The 18910-nt window shown below is 36.0% G+C and overlaps 2 protein-coding genes across 5 annotated transcripts; one reads left to right on the forward strand and one right to left on the reverse strand.

Annotated features, from left to right (window-relative positions):
• The first annotated feature begins 1566 nt into the window (after positions 1-1566).
• Positions 1567-8509, forward strand: LOC137733964 (phragmoplastin DRP1E-like). The gene is made up of 15 exons (XM_068473192.1): positions 1567-1877; positions 2170-2233; positions 2329-2436; positions 2998-3099; positions 4571-4621; positions 4712-4773; positions 5332-5422; positions 5533-5597; positions 5895-6089; positions 6224-6343; positions 6431-6501; positions 7094-7319; positions 7447-7497; positions 7584-8009; positions 8109-8509. The coding sequence occupies exons 1-15, from the start codon at positions 1740-1742 to the stop codon at positions 8235-8237; spliced, it is 1899 nt and encodes a 632-aa protein (XP_068329293.1). The 5' UTR covers positions 1567-1739; the 3' UTR covers positions 8238-8509.
• A 4257-nt stretch (positions 8510-12766) lies between these two features.
• LOC137735219 (RGS1-HXK1-interacting protein 1) lies at positions 12767-18650 on the reverse strand. 4 transcript variants are annotated; one of them, XM_068474628.1, is made up of 10 exons: positions 18494-18631; positions 17458-17721; positions 17043-17109; positions 16854-16931; positions 16437-16489; positions 15722-15805; positions 13926-13978; positions 13776-13840; positions 13609-13667; positions 12767-13282 (listed from the first exon to the last, which is right to left on the reverse strand). In XM_068474628.1, exons 2-10 carry the CDS (start codon positions 17695-17697, stop codon positions 13193-13195), a joined length of 789 nt encoding a protein of 262 aa, XP_068330729.1. In that variant the 5' UTR covers positions 17698-17721; positions 18494-18631; the 3' UTR covers positions 12767-13192. The 4 variants fall into 4 exon arrangements, with proteins under 4 accessions (XP_068330729.1, XP_068330730.1, XP_068330728.1 ...); XM_068474629.1 differs by having other exon boundaries at positions 17458-17725; positions 18494-18627; XM_068474627.1 differs by having other exon boundaries at positions 17458-17749; positions 18494-18602.
• Positions 18651-18910: the final 260 nt, after the last annotated feature.

An 18910-nucleotide genomic window follows, 5' to 3' on the forward strand; every position in this document is an offset into this window, starting at 1 on the left:
TGTTGTTTGTTTGATATCCCCAAAATTTTGGAAATATAATGGAATATCAGTTTAATATCTACGGAATTTCAAATGATTTCGATGGATTGCGGAGAATATTACAGAATACATTGGAGAAGAGTGGTGATTTTACTGTATAACATAGGCTGCACAGAGAGAGAGAGAGGCTGACATGGGATTTGATTAGGATAATCCTTTCTGGCTTCTTGGTTGGAGTTTTGTATTTCCTACTCACTGTTTATTTCGTCTTTCTTGTTGTAGCTGTTTGGTTTTTCCTTTTTGTATGGAATCATTCAGCCGGTTCAAATTCGTACTAACAACTCTACGATCGATGTTCAAATTGTACGTCTATCTTCTTACTGCAAACAATATTCACTCCAGTCTCCAGCCCCTATCAGCCAACACCAGTTGCATAATTGCATGCCTCTTCCTTTCTTTACGTAAGATGCATCGGTTCATTATCATAGGGATTCGACGTAAGAACGGAGTGCCAGCTGTTGATTACCTGACGCCCTCAAAATGCATGAGTCTATAATATTTAAATTACATGACGCTCTCCTCCTCTTCCTTTATTGCTACTATAATATGAGGCTAAAATTACGTACGAGACATGGAGGCCGAACAAGATAAGGTTGCAGATAGCAATTATTTAGACCTCCTTGATGTTGGAGATCAAGCCGATCGAGTGGTCCACTTTACTTGACCAATGGATTCGATAAATACAGTTAGATACTGAAAGCTCATGCTCGTCCCTTTGGGATTGTTGTGGAAGATGTGATATCCTATCTCACGATGTAGGAGTTACCAGTCCAGTACTCAAAGTGAAGATTCATATGAAAGGGCAATGGCGATGGAAGATGTGATATCTATTAGTTTGTTTTAAAGTTTGTAGAGATTCACATGGCTGTATTATGTTGTGAAATTGAGAACATGTGTGCAGTGAAATATAAAGCAAATAAGACACAATATTTATGAGGTTCTGCAAGTGTGTCTATGTCTACAGGGCATTAGTAATTATTTTTCTCATTATCTAAAATAATAGGAGTACAAAATAACTCTCACTATTTCTCTCTCTCTCTCTCTTTAGCCTTGACATAACTTACATGAATTTTTCTATTTTGTGTTGTGTTCTTCAATGATACGAATACCACTTTATACAGAGGTTTTGATCCAACACCTCTTTTAATGTATGAAGAAAACTTTACATACCAAAATAGTAGAAACCAAACTTATACTATGCCGACAATCCTAGGCTTCAATCTTGACTTCCATTCTCCCATTTTTAGTCAAATTATGTGAACATTCACATTGTTTTACAGGTATAATAACTATTTTTTCGTTTTTTTTTTTACCGATATTGATGTCTCTCCAGGGTACTTATACATCTACCAAAATCAAATTCCATGGTAGTAGTAACACTGGGAGAACATGGTTCCAAAATGAAGATGAATTCAAAATTTGAAAATTTGGTACGGTTGCTTTTGAGCGAAGACTCTAGTCACCAGTGGGTCCCGCCATTTTCCGCAACGGCGCTCATCCGGTTCGACACCCCATAAAAGTAGAAAGAAGGGAGAAAAAGTCGTGATATGTTTTGACCGCTCGAATATTCAGAGAGAGAGAAACATAGCGTCTTTCCAAATTCCCAAGTCAAGTTCTGCTGCTTTACTGGTTGTTCGATTTCTCAAGGAGGAAGCGAAATTAGGGTTTCGAATCGAATCGGAGACAGAGAGAGAGCTGAGATGACGACGATGGAGAGCTTGATAGGGCTGGTGAATCGCATACAGAGGGCGTGTACTGTGCTCGGTGACTACGGAGGCAACGAAAGTCTTTTTTCCTTGTGGGAAGCTCTGCCCTCTGTCGCCGTCGTCGGCGGCCAGGTCTCTCTCTCTCTCTCTCTCTTTCTCTCAACCACCTTTAACTGATTACGTCTCGTTTTATTGCATGAATTTGCTGTTTAACGAGGTTTTTATGGAGAAATTTTGAGAAAGTATGGAACTTTTTTGGTAGAGATTGGTTGAATAGTGCTTTTAGTGAGAATAAATAGCTATTTGTTTGTTAAGAAGCAAAAGTAGGGCTGATTTTTTTAATTGGGTTTTTCTTTTGGAACATGTGGGTATTTTTCTGATTTTTGTTTCCTCTTTTGTTTTTTGAACATATTTGTGAGAGCAGAGTTCCGGGAAGTCTTCGGTTTTGGAGAGCATTGTTGGACGTGACTTTCTTCCCAGAGGATCTGGTTCGTTCACAACTTTGAGTGTTATTGAAATTGTTTAATTTTATCTTACTGTACGTTCGATTATCATGACGGTGTTGTTTTTGGTATGATATCAGGGATTGTGACGAGGCGGCCTTTGGTGTTGCAGCTTCACAAGACAGATGAAGGAACCCAGGAGTACGCTGAGTTCCTTCACCTTTCCAAGAGGAGATTCACTGATTTTGGTATGCGAATTATCTTTATGTTTCCTTCAAATTTGTTTAGATTTGAAGGTAGATAGGTGTAGTAGATATTCACATGTTTAACAATGAAAAGTTGATTACTTTTAGCTGGTAAACAATAAATTGTGCACAACTGTGTAGTTCTCCAGTTGATCACCTTACTTGTAGAGAGCTGGAAATTGGACGTCGAGTCAGTGAGTATACTGTTTGGATTTGGCCCACCTTTCTTGAGCACCTCTAGTGATACAATTATTTTGAGTTTAGGTAGAAGCAACTTGGCAATGTGATTGCCATGGGAAAAAAATGATTTACATTACAGATCGATTTTGAAATTAAAATTTGAATTTATATTTAAGTTGCTTTTCTAATGAACTTTTTTTCCAATTTGTCTTTGTTTTTAGGATTAAATATTAACTTGTGCACATGCTCTTGACATGGCACCTTAGATCTTGACTTGACAGTTGCTACATTTACTTGGGAGATGTTAGATTTTCCTTATGAAATTGTCTATTATTTGTTGAAAGGAACTAACAACCAAACTTTTATGTTGTCGTCTCTCTGCAGGCATGGTTCGAAAGGAAATTCAGGAAGAAACTGATAGAATAACAGGAAAATCAAAACAGATATCTCCTGTTCCTATCCATCTCAGCATCTACTCCCCTAATGGTATGCTATGAAATACCGATCTTTTGGTTGTTTATTTATCATCTAAAGTTTGGATACACTCATTGGAAGCTTGTTGTCCAAGTAAAGAGCCATAAACTTTTAAAGCTTGCAGAATTTGATAATACTCTTTTGTGTGGGTGCCTTTTGCGGGTTAAATTTGTTACAATTTATCATCTTTGTGCTTCTGCTTAGTTGTATTTATAATTGTAATTTGATTGGATGTTTATTTCACATGCCCACCTCTAAAGAGAAATTTGTTACAATATGTAATCTTTCTGCTTCTGCTATCCTGATTCTTAAGGCCACATTTATTTGACTCTACATGGGAAAGGAATTGTATTTCTTTTCCATTCCGTCTCTTAGAGGCATGGAATTGGTATTTCCAATCAAGTGTTTGAAACAGTTTTTAGAATCAAAGGCTAGGAATGAAATAAGATTGAACACATTTCCCAGAATGCCCTTTTCCTTCAAAGCATTGAAAAGGTCATACGAACACAGTTTTTTCTCCCTCTGTTCACGAAAAGATATAAACCAAAAAAAAAAAGTAATATCTAAAAGAATCATTGACAAGCATTGATAAAAGGGGAAAAAAATCATTGATAAACAGATGAGAGAGGAGAGTTACTTTCTTATCACAAGATAATGTTGGTAAACTGACCTAAAAATAAATAAAATACTAGTAGAATATAAAACTAGCTCCAGAACGAGCCATAGCCAATAATAATTGGGAGGAAGGATGGACAGGGAAGATATATTATACTGAAAGCAAAGGAGAAGCAAAATTTTGTGAAATCAAGCAAAATCTCTTGATTTGGAGATGAGATTGGGTCAAATTTACTAGTGGGTTGATGAAGTTAAATGAGGATTTAACTGATGAAGTACCAACATATGCAGCTTTTAATTATGCACTGGAGAGATAAAGCTGTAGGGAGGGATAGGAATAGCACCAGCAAGCTTTTGTTCCATATTTCTTTGAATATTATTTTCATTTTAATCGGTGTACACATGAATGACCGAGTGCATACGAAGAAATTTTTCATTACGTAAGTGAACAGAATAGAAATATGGGCGTCCCTGTCAGTATTGCAATTCAGGTTGCGGGGCGGAATTGCAGTCAATTCTGTGGACCTCATTCCTTTCTGAAATATTAAAATGTAGCCAAAAAACAAATTTGGGTGGAACGGAAACCAATCCACTTTCTGTGCAAGTATTCCTGCATAACAAACGCGGCCTAAGAGAAATATGTTTTTATGCCGGAGGAAAATATATTTGTAAGTTCACTTGATATTTGCAAATTAAGTGATAAGAGTTTTGGGGCACCTTTGATAACTTTTAGGTATTATTGCTCTTAATCTACTTTTCCTTCTCTCGCTTTTATATTTCACTTTTCCAGAGAGGAATGTTGGAGTTTTATTTTTCATTATCAATTTTTGTGTTCGTTTCCATACACTAATTCTTGATCTCCTGGCAGTTGTCAACTTAACCCTAATTGACTTACCTGGTCTGACGAAAGTTGCTGTTGGTATGTTTTATTTCCAATGCTGATTGAGTATTGAATTGCATGATGCAAATTTATTTATCAGTCATCAACAAAGACTGTTATTGTTTTCAGAGGGCCAGCCTGAAAGTATTGTTGAAGATATTGAAAACATGGTTCGATCTTATGTTGAGAAGGTAAAGAATCATTGTGAAGTCATATATAACTGTCATGGGAGTTTTGAAGTCACTGACTAGTCATTATGCACAGAATTGATGCAGTATGGTGTGATTGAATTATGTTCTAAATACTAATTTATAGATATTGTTCGTTATACAACTTAATTCTGTGAGTGGAATTAGATTTGGTAGAGCAAATAGTTGAAGCTTGCTGGTCTTTCTCACTACCGAACAGCTTTGTCAAGAGCTGTAACTTTTTTCTGTTTCAGTTTTATAGAATCATGCTGGAACATTGTCTATTTGTCACTGCATTTATTAACTTTGTGGCGATCTATTTATTTATATATTTGGTGTTATTTTACTTCTCATGCTCTTCAGGAGTGAGATCCGGTTTTGCATGAATGTCAGAGGTTGGTTGTTGATTGACCTCTTGCATTCCTGCCACATAGGTCCTACTCCTGAAGTAGTTATGTGATTTCACTACATCCATTAAAAATACATAATCATTTCTTTTTTCCTATGAATGTCAATAGTGTTCTAAATTCTATCTAGTTGATGAGTTTGTGCCTTTTGTAGCCTAATAGCATTATACTAGCAATATCTCCAGCCAACCAAGATATAGCCACATCAGATGCTATCAAACTTGCTAGGGAAGTGGATCCAACAGGTATGCTCTATTTACTCAAGTGTAACCATTTCCCCCTTTTGACTTGTGCAGTTTTCCTATGACTCCTATTGCTTGATTTTGTCTTCTCCTATATCATTTTCTTTACGCAGGTGAACGGACATTTGGGGTGTTGACAAAGCTTGATTTGATGGACAAAGGAACTAATGCACTGGATGTAAGATTTCTCTTTCTTTCTTCCCTCCTAGTTCCTACACAACTCACTGTTATGTAAATGACTTTTTAAACAAGTGAATTACATTAATACTTTCCAATAGTTGAGATCAGGCTTTTAGCAAGTTGCATTTGCATTCAAATGTAGAAGTTTTAAATCATGCTATAGTTATGTGTTCGTATTTAACAGAAGTGATCCTTCAAGCTCTACTGTGGTTTTCTTAACATTTTCCTGTGCTTTGTACCTGAAACAAAGAAATGTGTTCAAAATAGTTTAAAGTTTTTATGTCTGTCCGCATAGGTTATTGAAGGAAGATCCTATCGCCTGCAACATCCTTGGGTTGGAGTTGTGAACCGTTCACAAGCAGATATTAATAAAAATACAGACATGGTTCTTGCTAGGCGCAAGGAGCGCGAATACTTTGCAACCAGTCCTGACTATGGGCACTTAGCTAATAGAATGGGTTCTGAGTATCTTGCAAAACTTCTCTCAAAGGTTTGACTCAATTGCATATATTTGAGTTTGAATTTCTTTGTTGCAATTGAATATATTTGTTCCTTAAAATAGGTATCGTTTTTTGTTGCTTGATGTAATAGGGTATCATTTTGATGGATTGATCTTGTTTGTAGCATTTGGAGACTGTGATTAGGGCTCGAATACCAAGTATCTTATCTATGATTAACAAAAGCATTGACGAACTTGAATCCGAGTTGGACCATCTCGGTAGGCCTGTTGCCGTTGATGCTGGGGTAAGCTGTCTTTATCTGCGACACGTGATCATAAATTGGATGATCTTTGAGCAATCATGAGTTTGTGACCAAGAGTTTGTATTTTAGGCTCAATTGTACACTATACTGGAACTCTGCCGTGCTTTTGACAGGATTTTCAAGGAGCATCTAGATGGAGGGTAAGATCTACTTGTTTAAACTTCATCCCTTCAATGTATGCCTTTTTAAGTTTTTGGGGATTGTTTACCTAATGTTTGCGTCTTTAGTTCCCAAATCCTTAGCAAAGTTGGCATAAGCTGAATTTGCTTTAGATATGCTTAATTCATATGATTGTAAATTCCATGTGGGTATTCTGTATTCAATCTAGTGTGTTGGACAACCCAATGCAGGTGATCTAAATCTAATGCAGTATGCTTACTTAGCATTAACTCTTTTGGCTGGTTCCAGTATTTAATACGAAACAACCATGGACTATCAAGGTTTGAAAATTTGTTAGTAATTGGGTACCTTAGGTTTTGGCTTTGGGTTGATTTTAGTAGTTTTTGACGCATCCTTTCTCTGCTGGATCCGGGAACCCTGGTGGTTGCATGTGCTGGTACTTGGTTGCCAGCTGAATAGTTTCATCTGTGTAATACTCTGTTTCACAGGGATTTATGATGTTAAAGTTGTATGTAGTATCATCGGATGAATTTGTTGATTTCTTTTGACCAAGAAAACTCCCTGCACTACTGTGGTTTGATGATATCTTTGTTCTTCATTTTGTCACATTAGACGGGCTGGAGGTGATCGGATTTATGGTGTCTTTGACAACCAACTGCCTGCTGCATTGAGGAAGCTTCCATTTGATCGACATCTTTCTCTGCAGAATGTAAGGAAAGTAGTTTCAGAGGCTGACGGCTACCAGCCACACTTGATTGCTCCGGAGCAAGGTTACCGCCGACTAATTGAGGGATCACTGAGTTATTTTAGAGGGCCGGCTGAAGCTTCCGTGGATGCTGTAAGTTATCCTTTTTTTCTTTACTCTAGTATTCCGGTTTTGCTAGAAGTGTTCTTAAAGTTCGTCTAGTTGTCCAGAACTTTTGATCACTCTTTAATTTCTTACTGACCAAAAACCCACACCATAGGTTCACTTTGTCTTGAAAGAACTTGTGAGGAAGTCGTTAGCAGAAACTCAGGTGAACGGAATTTTGCTGTTGGTTGTAAAGTTTAATTAGTGTTCTTTGAATGAGAAATGGGATTGATATTGATGTTTTTAACTCAGGAATTGAAGCGCTTTCCGACTCTGCAAGCTGAAATAGCTGCTGCATGTAATGGATCCTTGGAAAGGTTCCGTGATGAAAGTAAGAAGACAACTCTTCGATTAGTGGACATGGAATCTTCATATTTGACTGTGGATTTCTTTCGTAGACTTCCACAGGAAATGGAGAACACAGGAAACCCAGGAAACCCAGGAAAGCCTGGTACAACACCAGCAGGAAGGCCTGGGACAACACCTGCCCCTGCCCCCGCCGTGGACCGCTACTCAGAGGGCCACTTCCGGAGGATAGGATCGAACGTATCCTCATATGTGGGAATGGTGTCTGAGACACTGAGGAACACAATCCCCAAGGCCGTCGTTCATTGTCAAGTCAAAGAGGCTAAAACGTCGTTGCTGAATCACTTCTACATACAAATAGGGAAGAGAGAGGTACTCGCTCGCCTTACATGCAATGTTTTGATTGTTTGGACCCGAATAACTATTATCGCTTGTGTTTTATAATTGTTGTTGCTTGGGTTTGTGTTTCAGGCTAAGCAGCTTTCCCAGCTGCTTGACGAAGATCCGGCATTGATGGAGAGGAGGCAACAGTGTGCTAAAAGGCTAGAACTGTACAAGTCGGCAAGGGATGAGATTGATTCTGTAGCATGGGTCCGCTGAGATGGATTAATGTTCAGAGACTTCATAGTTACTGCTGCTGCGGATATACGACCACGACCACGACCACGACCACGACCGAATTTGTTGAAGTGTTATTGTATGTAGTTTTGTTGTTGAACCAAATTCTGATGGTTTGGGATTGGGGATGTTGAATTGTTGGTCAGATTAATTCTGGTATTTTGTTTGATTGCTGTTATTATAGTAATCTTCTGTACATATCTAAAACCTATGTATTCCACTCCTTATATAATATATCAGATTTATTATTATTATTGTTATTATTATTTTGTTTGATTGCTGTTTTTTGTTTGAGAATATGCATATGCAAACATACATTTATATATATATATATATATATATATATAAACTTGTTACGAAATTAGCAACCTAAATATTAAGCTATTAATTACATGTTTTAAACTCGTAAGTGCACAAGATCAAACACATAGTATGGAAAGCAAGTACGAGATTATTCCCATGAGGATTGCACTAATAAGTATCTAGGTTATGATTTCTAAGAACTTAAATTAATTTATACACAAAACTAGCAAACATAGTTTGAGATGTCTTAAATTTAGAAGTATAAAAACACTATAAAGAACGTAGGCAAATAAGAGGAATTGGCAATATAAGGGTTTTGAAAACGATGTTTGAACGCTTAGGGGGACTTTGGTTTCCATCTCTAATCTTTTTCGCCTAAGCAATCGGTACACATGATGATTCAAGACAATGTAGATGCTTAATGTTTGTTAACCTAAAGGCATGGTATTTACTCTTTAAGCTATTGATTTCCCTAAACAACAAATTAGGCATGGGTGTTTACACTAACTTTTTTCATTCTCGAAGTATTTAGCATGGTATCTACTAAGCTGTACTCTGAGAAAGCATAATACAATGGAAATCGACAAACACGCAAATCTTAGAACATTGTATCTATTCATGTTAATTCCAAGAACCGTAGCTAGTTTTGTTGTTACTTGGCATAAGTACAAGACTCGATCATCCAAATTTATTTGTGTAACGAACTCAATTACAAAGCTATTCTATGGTGATCAATCATCAAATAACTCAATAAGATTGGAATTAAAATAGGAATTAACCATTAAAGTATCAACAAATTTTCTTGTAAAAAAAGTGTATCAAAAATACTCAAGGAAACATGATTAGGACTAGGGGTGGGCACTTAGAACCGAAAACCGAAAACCGAAACCGAAACACGAACCAAATCGAACCGCACCGAACGGTTTGGTTTTGCGGTTTTGGAACGGTTTTGGTTTTGAAACCAAACCGCAACATAGAAAATGGTTTGGTTTAGGTTTTAGCTTTTGAAAACCGTACCAAAACCGAACTGCACCGCAAATATTAATAAACATTTAATTAAATGTCCATATCAAATTTCATGTTTTAATTGGTTGTTTGTTAGAATCCATGCACTTAGTATGGACTCAACCACAGTAGAATATCATCATTCATCACTTTCTTTCATTCATTAACTTGAAGGACCTTTGTTATTTTATACCATCACACACACACACACGTATACGTACAAGGGTGGACTAATCTTGTTATCAAGAGTCGAACAATGATCTAATGCAGTCCACTCATTTGAAGTATGATATCACATATTCTAGTATGAAAGTTTCGTTTACATTTAATGAATTCAAAGTTATTGAACTTGTTTTATGTTATACCTTGTACGGGACATCCTTTTGTTTCACAAACATGTTATAACATCACAACTGCATGCAACATGCTAATTGTTTACATAACAAATGTCTTTTTCCTATTGTTACTGGGAAATGCTTATTAATATGTTAAATTGCAAATTGTACATTTTTTTTTAAAAACCAAACCGAAACTATTTGAAACCGCACCGAACTGAACCAAATGGTTTGGTTTCATTTCGGTTTTGGCTTCAAAACTGCACCGAACCAAACTGTAAAAAAATTCGGTTTCGGTTTCACTCCAAACCGTACTGCACCGAACCAAACCGTGCCCACCCCTAATTAGGACTTCAACCAAGTCCCACTAAAGTACTTAGTAACTCATAATGAATCGCTAGCAAAAACATTAACAAGAAATAAAAAGAGGAAGAAAGAACTCTCTGATGATGGGGATGGTGCGACTGCCACTTCTTTTATATATATATGTAAAGTGAGAGGCTTTCCAAAATGCAAAAAATACCCATTTGTTTCCTTCACAATAAAAACCCAAACTAAAATGGCAAAACCATTCACAAGGGGAGAGGATGAACGTGGCGTCATTTTTTGAAACTGCTATGAGCAGACTGAGCAGTTACGTTTGGGTTATGACACAAAAATTGACTCATCTCAGTCTATTGGATATTCAGTTTTTTATTTTGTTTACCCCTTCTCTTTTTTGTCTACTTTTCCCCTCTATCTTGAGTTTTGATTTTGAAATATATACAAATTTTCTCGTTGTTTGATTGGTTTTGTTGCTTTCCTCCGCGTTTGAACTCATATTCGTTAATCTACCAATTTTATTTGGGTGCTAAACTGCCTCTGTTACTCAAGTTTATTGTACTTTTAGTTAGATTGTTCTATAATTTTCATTGACGATGCTTTCAATTCTCCTCTCATCTTAATTAAGTTATATAGTTTGAATCTACGCATTTTAAATCTTCCCTTTTATCTGGACTATGGTTAATAATTATTTATATTTGCCCATCTCTCCTTGCAGGAAAGAAAAAAAGGCGGATGCTTACGTTTACTGCATTGCACACACATGGATATGACTACAGAATTAGTCACTACCAAGGTAAAAACCCATCAGTGTTTCTTTATTCCTGTACCGTACACACGCACACATATATATGCTTTTTATTTATTTAAGCTTTTCAATTCTTTTATCAAACATCAATAAGAATGTTGAAGTTATATCTTATTATTGCATCTTTCTTCTTCATGATAATTTTCATCACTTTCTTTCCACATTATCCCACTTAATCATCTCTCTTTATAAAAAGTTTCTATAGTGAGATGCAAATTTGAAAAGAATATTGTAAGGGTAAGTAGCATGGAGTTTCATTTTCTTATGAACCACCAAAATCAACATAAAAAAAATATAAAAAAGAAAAGAATAAGTAGAGTGGAATTGTATATTATGCAGATGAAGGACAAGTTGCTTCTTAATTCTAATAATGGCATTGGTGGCTGGTGGAGATCATATTATTGTTATGAGATGTGATTGCCAAAAGTTGATGTTGCTGCCTTGCTTATTAGTTTGAAGTGTCTTTCAAAGATTCATAAATTAGACCCTCAAGACAGAATCATACAACAGTACATGCTTATGGATGCATATTTTTGTATTCTAATAAACATAGAGTAAATTTTCTTTTATTCTTGGTTTGGATTAAATGTAATACAAGTGTACATATGATTTTTATTTTATTTAAAATGTACTACTATTACAACCTTATTTACTAATGTATTATTGCATAAGAGTAAAAAAATATGCAGAGTAACTTCTCATTCAACGTTGTCCAACACAATACTAAAATAAATTCTCTTAACATTGTATTTCTAAGTCTAATCCTAAGGTAAACCTTGAGTTGAAATCCGGTTGTGCTAAGATTTTGAGGAAATTGTGTGATTCTTGTGAATTATTTGTGCCCAAAATACGGGAAAAGAAGGGAAATTTAAGTTATTAAAGTAGAGTTCTAATCAATGGTAGAAAATGATGCGTAGTGCATGTCCTTTGAGGATAATGAAAAGGACTTTCTAAATAGAATATGTCAATTCAACATATGTAACTTAAGAGCGCGTAGCGATCGTAATGGTGTTTCGCATATGTAAGAGCGCGTATAAAAAGACTAGATGCTTTTGGTTCTTTTATAGTAACATATTCTTTGGTTCCAGAGTTAGTGCTTACTACTTCTAATCAAAAGGGAAAAAAAATATGCACGTTGAAGGTATCTATTAAAAAGATGGGAGGAATGATGGGTGTTGGCATCTCACAAAGTTCGTTGGAAAAATAAGTTAGTCATCCAAAATAAAAAACTTTGGATAGGCAAATAAGAAAACAACTAAAGCAACCTATTATAGGGACGCGCAGCGCCCAAGATGAAAAAATGCCTCTTGCATTCGCGTGAGCACATGCGGAGAGGCTAGTGTGTGTGTGTATTCGCAAACTGTTTGTAGGGTGTGCTTGAGAGGAATGAGGATCCTTTCCAGATCCTCTTTGTGAGAATTATGGAGATTCTTAAATCGTGTCTCATTTATCATGTGCAGCCATAAATCATTTTAAATATTTTAATTTTAAATTAAATATGAATAACACTTGACAAAAACTAACCGCATTATATACAATGAATGAACACGGTTTAAAAATTCACAGGATCCTCATAAAAAATATCTGGAGACGGTCCTCCTGGGCTTGAGAGAGGTTATAATGGATTTACTTATCTTTTATTTAATTTTTTAAATAAGACCTGTTATGTTTCAATTTGAGGAGGTCTTGTTCTTTGAACATACACAAAATTATAAATGTATTGCTTTTTTTTTTTTGGGTCGAATACACCTGGGCTTGAGAGATACTCAAACTCGACGATTTCGAGAGTAAAAGTAAATGCTCTTAACCAATAATAGAATAGATAATCATGGACAAAGTGGCCATGACCTAATGTTTGATGTTTGAGAGCATTGGACTTTGATAATGGTCAAGATACAGCTAAGAACTCGTGACTCCAAAAAAAATTTAGTGAGACAGCCCGGCAAGTTGGGCAAGTTTTGTTGTTAATTAACAAGCCTGTGGTTCAACTTATCACTCTCAAACTTTTATCTCCATAGTCCTAACCTGACGCTGAAATTTGTAGTCTTCAGCAATATCGCCTTCTGCAAAACTCATGAGCACGGATTGCTCCAAGTACCGCAATTGATTCAATTATTGACGCTTGGATGAGGTACATTCTAACCACGGAATGCAAGTGAGAATTTTCAGACTGAGATCCCATAATTGCTAATTTTTGTGACCTCCTTTGACAAAGCATTCCTTTCTTTCTTTGCCTCGGTAGCTAGTTTGGAAACCTGCAAGCGAGACAACCCAAGATTAGCATTCCTACGCAAAAGTGCACATGAAATTCGCAGCAAGGAATTTTTATACAAACCAGTGGATAAGCAGAAACATGAGACATGGATGGAGAAATTTCTTTTTTCTCTCTCGTCCACTGTCTTTATTTTCAGTGAACTGTCTATATAAGTAACATGCTTTCCCAAGGCGATAAACCTCTTCAAAGGTCAGTTTTCTTTAGTGGATTTCGTATTTATGAGTTTTAAGTCTTTTAAGATATATGTTTTCAACTCCAGGATAAGGAAGAAATAAGTAAGTGCAATACTATGATCAACTAACTCACTTGTGACCGAAACACAGCTGCTTCTCTTCTGGGAAGCTCTCCAAGGATATCTTTCAAACCTAATAGAATGAAAAAACAATGTTCAAGCAACAGAAGCAAAATGTCTCATTTGCCTCCCCTTTTAACTGCTTAATGTTATCAAACTCTAGAGTCAAGGTTTTGCATACCTGCTGCTTGTCTTTCAGCCTTATAAGCTGAGCGAATCACACTTTGGATTTGTTTCCCTGTTTGTCTGCAAATAGAAATTTGGACATAAAAAGTAAGTGCTACGGCAATGGAAGTGAATTATAAATTACTCCACTTTTATAAATGCAAACCTAAGTTTTGTCCTTCCCCTTGTCAATTCCTCTTCAGCATGTAATGCCCGCTTCTGAAAACGATAACCATACCCATGAGTTCAATTTCTATATATGCTTCCTCAGATTAAACACGATGAGCACTAAAGCAGGCTAGAAACTCAGAGCAGGAAAGGCAATTTTCGCTCTAATCTTTATTTAGTCTATTTAATTTTGGTTCTTTCATGATCATTGCAGGGTTTACTTCTTGTCCTTCACTAATTCACTTACATCAATATTCGAACAAATTAGTTTCTCACAATCAACTCTTCAGTTTTTGGGTTGAAGTAGCTCTTGCAATTCAAATGATACTAAACTGCGTGCCCAGGTTAAACCTAATGTCACTCCAAGAAATGATGACCACTCTGACTGCCAAAACTAACATTACAATAATTCTTTTCCCACAGCTAGCAGCCAAAGTCTTCAATGAAGCAGTTGCCCACTGATGCATGCCTACAAGACATTAACTAAATGGCAAATGCATATGATTAGCACCCTCGGAATACCCCACTAGAACAACTTCATAAATTTGTCATGTTACCATATCAAAACCTCCCTGCCCTTCCAGGTCCCAAGTTACAGACAAGAACCTTGGTGGAAACTATTAAACTGGGCATAATAGCATTCTATTATTCAAGCAATTAATCATCCTTTAATTCTTTTAAGAATTATTTTTTTCCCTTTATTAATGCACAAATATAATCCATTAACCAGAATGTACGTCTGCCTTTTGAAACTACTTTACCCTTCAACTTCAAGTTATATCATCATCACATGGTTAATTTCTTTCTCATGTTAATAGAAGAATGATTCCATCCTCCTCATTTTGCTAAAGCACAATATTGATCAGGACATTCCACTATGCGAACACTTTGCTTACCCTTTCTTTCTTTTCCTTCATTAATGCAAAACCTAAATCTTTCACCCAGAATGCAAAACCTATTTTTGACTAAAGTTCTATATTTCGATCATTCAGTCAAATTTTCCACATGTCAATAGAAGACTGATACCATCCTTCTAAAGTTGTTACAATAAAGTTTTTCTTGCACATTAATTCAATAGGCTGCCCTTGGAAAAGGAAATCTTCCTCATTCATTGTCAGGTGGCATATGAATGATCAGATATCTACCTCAAACTTTAATAATGCTCATAGAAAAATCATTAACATTTATTGGCACAATTTTTCAGGTGACAACCTTTGAAGTTTTGAACCCCAAGGTTTTCCAGTTTGTGCATGTACGGTTCTGTCGGAGTCAGTGGCTGACCTTGGGTATAGTTTAGCTAAGTACTACGGATTTCCAGTTTAGTGAGTGTGGTGCTGTGGGAGCCAGTGGCAGACCTTTTGAAAAGTCCAGGTAACTAATCACGTAGACTGTTCAATAGGCACTTCTAGTTGCTATTTCTCAAACATCTGATATGGTAAATTCAAAGAGAAAATGAAAATTTCAAAATCATCTCAAGGTTCTTATGCCAGTGACAGCCCTGCGTTTGCTAAATTTTGGAGCTAAAGAAAAGCAACACATCTTATTTTTGGGAAAAAAAATATTCTTCCTGTTGATTATGCTACTCGGTATTCAATTCATACATCCTAAACTAGTATGGACGTCCAATATTCTTCATATATTTCCTTTGCGAGAGAGTTTCTCCGATATAATCTATATCAGTAAGAATTCCATTGCACAAGGCACAAACGAGCAACAGATTTTGTAACAGTGAATGACTGTGTGTGTGTGTGTGTGTGTGTGTGAGAGAGAGAGGGAGAGAGAGAGAGAGTTCACCTCTAATTTTTCACTTTCAGCCTTTAGAAGATCAATTGAATGTCGCAACTCCTTTACTTTGGCATCAGCTCTAGAAAGTAAAGACTGCACAAAGAAACAAGTGCTGAAGCAATCCCCATGTATGATATTATGACTATGCATCATGTGCTTGCTACAATACAGTTTCATGAGTTTTAAGCCTTGTTTTCTCGCATCAAGCCACAAAAATCTTTTGTTAACTTAGTTGAATTGTCGTTAATTTTTCCTATGAAATTAGTTTCTCACATAAACTTCCCTTCTTAAATGCACATTATACTGCCAACTTTTGGGATTATTACCATGTCACCTTAATTGGTTCTTGAGGAAAAAGGTCTTCATGGTTCTGACTTTTCTTCCCCTCACCATTTGCTTGTTTTCTTTGATTCATTACAAATAAGAGTAATAATGAAACTACCTAAACATTGGACAAAAGAATGCTCAGACTGTTGGAAACAAGTTTCAGAAAAGGGCACTAACATTAGCTGGCTGGTCATTGATCTAAAAAATTGACGTACAAACCAAGTATTGTAAGAGTATGGAATAATGAATATCATATTAAACTCTAGTCATCTCTTGGTCATTGTCACATAGCTACACAATGCACTAAATATGAAGATTCACCCTCTTTCTGAAAGGTGTTGGCGATTCTAACAATGCAATTGAATGTGTCTTCAAAGTTTAAACAGTCCCTGCTTACCTCTTCGCTCACAAAAAGGCGCAAGGCTTTGTGGTACAAGAGGCGTCGTGGTCCTGCAGGTAGACACAAATAAATAAATAACTAAAAATTGGGTAATGACCAAGGATTGATACTTCATATTAAGTAAAACTTTTTACATCTTAAATTGTGAGTAGATCTACAAGGTAGTCCACATACAGTATTATCATGGAATCTAATATACTAAAATTGCCTGCTATACAACTTCAAGTGTTGCCGGTCATCTATAATTAGTAGCATCCATGAGATTTAACATCTCAAGTTTTCTTAGATTAGTTACCTACTAGAGTAAGTACTAAAGGATAACGTTATGTGGACTACGTAGCAATCAAAGTTTGAATGCATGCAACCATTCAAAAACCGATAATGACAGAATCTGCCGATGAAATTAAACCATACTTTTCAGAAGCAGAAACCCCAATCCAGTTGCAACTCCAGCTGTAATCATGGGATTTGAAGCTGCAACATGAACACCCTCTGCACCAAAAAAGTGTAAATATAAACTTCTAAAATAATCAACAAACAAAAAGAAATGGGAAACTCTACTTTCGTCTTCTCAAAGAAAAAAAATGATAAACCAACAATTACCTTTAATCTTCCCAAATAAAAGTTCCTCATAAGCACCACAATTAGATTTGATATCTTCCAGAGAGTTCTGCATTCACACATTCAACTAAAATAAATAAAAATTCATCATCAACTAGAACTTTCTCCAAGTAACTAATGATTTGTGTGCGTTGACGGAAAATAATGCCCAAACACAATACTTTCGGCATGGTGCAAATAAATTCTGAATTATCGGAATCAACACTATGCACAAAACAATACACAATTACAAACCACATTTCTTTTCACAATTTAACAATCTAAACTTTTGAAAGTTTCATTAACTATTAGATAATCCAAATTAGGTAATACTTTTGTTAGTTCCCTCTGCGCCAAGCAATCTCAATTACCAAAATTCATAAACTCAGCAAAAGTTGAGGGGAATTTGTCTCCTTACAATAGTTTGGCTGAAATGAGCGGCGGAGGTGGCTCGAATCTCAGAGAGACGTGACCTAGAAGCTGCAATGGCGGATTCGAAGGTTTCTTCTACGTTCTTCTGGTAAATCCGAGCCTGCTCGACGGCGTAGTCAACCCACGGTGTGGCGAGCTGGTCTAGGGTTTGGGGACTGTGGCTTATGGAATTGCTGTGTGATAGGGTTGGATTCTCTTCCGATGAGGTTTCCGGCACCGTCGCCATTGCTAATGCAGTCGAGCTTCTTCACTGTCTTAAATTAAATCTATCTCAAACACTGATTAGTCCAACAAATTACTCCAAAATATTGACATATTTCAAACTAAATTACAGAACCAATATCTAAGGAAACCCATAGGTCTACCAAACTCTGGATTCGAACAACAGATCTACAGAAAATTAAAACATGAATAACTTAAAGAGACAATCTCTGAATAGTGCTTCATGCTTAGCAAAATGTGAAAAAAGAAACATTCTGGACTGAAATTTTTTAAAAGAAAATTAATGAAAAGGAAGAAGCTTTAGCTCTTCCTCTCCAGTAACTCTTCAAAACCAGAGACTGCATTTGAAACCAGAGATTGCAAAGTAAGAGACTTTCGGCTAAAAACCGCAAACCCACACTGTACCCCAGCAAAGCAAGCAGAAACAGAACTCATTTGCAAAGCAGAAAAAAGGAATTGTACCCCAGCATTGTCTCACAAATAACCGGAAGTGCAGATAAATTGTCACATAGAATATATGAGGAACATGAATTTCAAAACCAAGCTTTAACACCCAAATAATCAGAAAATAATGAAATCCCAAACCCAATTATGCCCAAATAATAATCAAATTCCAAACCCAATCGGAAAATAATCAAATCCCACATCAATCCCAAACCCAATTTAATACCCAAATAATCAGAAAAATAATCACGATAAACTCCAATTGAAATCAGATGAGCTCAATTCACGAAATTATCCAGATACAAAAACCCAATTAACGAAATTGTAGCAAGAGAAAAGGGAAGAGGCATAATTACCGAAAATATAAATCGGGTTCAAATGGGATCGAGAGGAAGGAGCTTCTTGTACTGATGAGAAAGGGGCGGCGATAAGAGAGTCCCGCGCGGGGATTTTGTCCATCCTATACGCGACGTTAAACTAATATAAGATCGAAGTTTATTTTTTATTTTTTATTTTATCACAAATAGCTTCTAAAATAATTCTTAAAATTGATAACACATTAAAATGAGCGTTGAAAATCTATGCATCAGTTATAAATAGATCAAAATTAGATAGGTAATCTTTATTAGTGACATGAGCGAAACAGATGTAAAATATTACATTGTAACGATAGTATAAGATGATGACAAATAAAAGAGGTAGGAATAGATAATAATGTTATTAATCTTTCCTTTCTTATTCTGTATTTTGATAGTACACGGAGTGCTCTATTT

The sequence above is a fragment of the Pyrus communis genome, chromosome 5 (genome assembly GCF_963583255.1).
Source record: "Pyrus communis chromosome 5, drPyrComm1.1, whole genome shotgun sequence".
Taxonomy (NCBI): Eukaryota; Viridiplantae; Streptophyta; class Magnoliopsida; order Rosales; family Rosaceae; genus Pyrus; species Pyrus communis.

Excerpts from the sequence above, each read along its gene's own strand:
- LOC137733964 (XM_068473192.1), top strand. The coding sequence starts at position 1,740 with ATGACGACGATGGAGAGCTTGATAGGGCTGGTGAATCGCATACAGAGG. Across the intron at positions 4,622-4,711 it reads TCTGACGAAAGTTGCTGTTG|AGGGCCAGCCTGAAAGTATT; the intron begins GTATGTTTTATT and ends TATTGTTTTCAG. Across the intron at positions 7,498-7,583 it reads AGTCGTTAGCAGAAACTCAG|GAATTGAAGCGCTTTCCGAC; the intron begins GTGAACGGAATT and ends TTTTTAACTCAG.
- LOC137735219 (XM_068474628.1), bottom strand. The coding sequence starts at position 17,697 with ATGGCGACGGTGCCGGAAACCTCATCGGAAGAGAATCCAACCCTATCA. Across the intron at positions 16,932-17,042 it reads TTTATTTGGGAAGATTAAAG|AGGGTGTTCATGTTGCAGCT; the intron begins GTAATTGTTGGT and ends TTTTTGGTGCAG. Across the intron at positions 13,668-13,775 it reads GGCTGAAAGACAAGCAGCAG|GTTTGAAAGATATCCTTGGA; the intron begins GTATGCAAAACC and ends TCATTCTATTAG.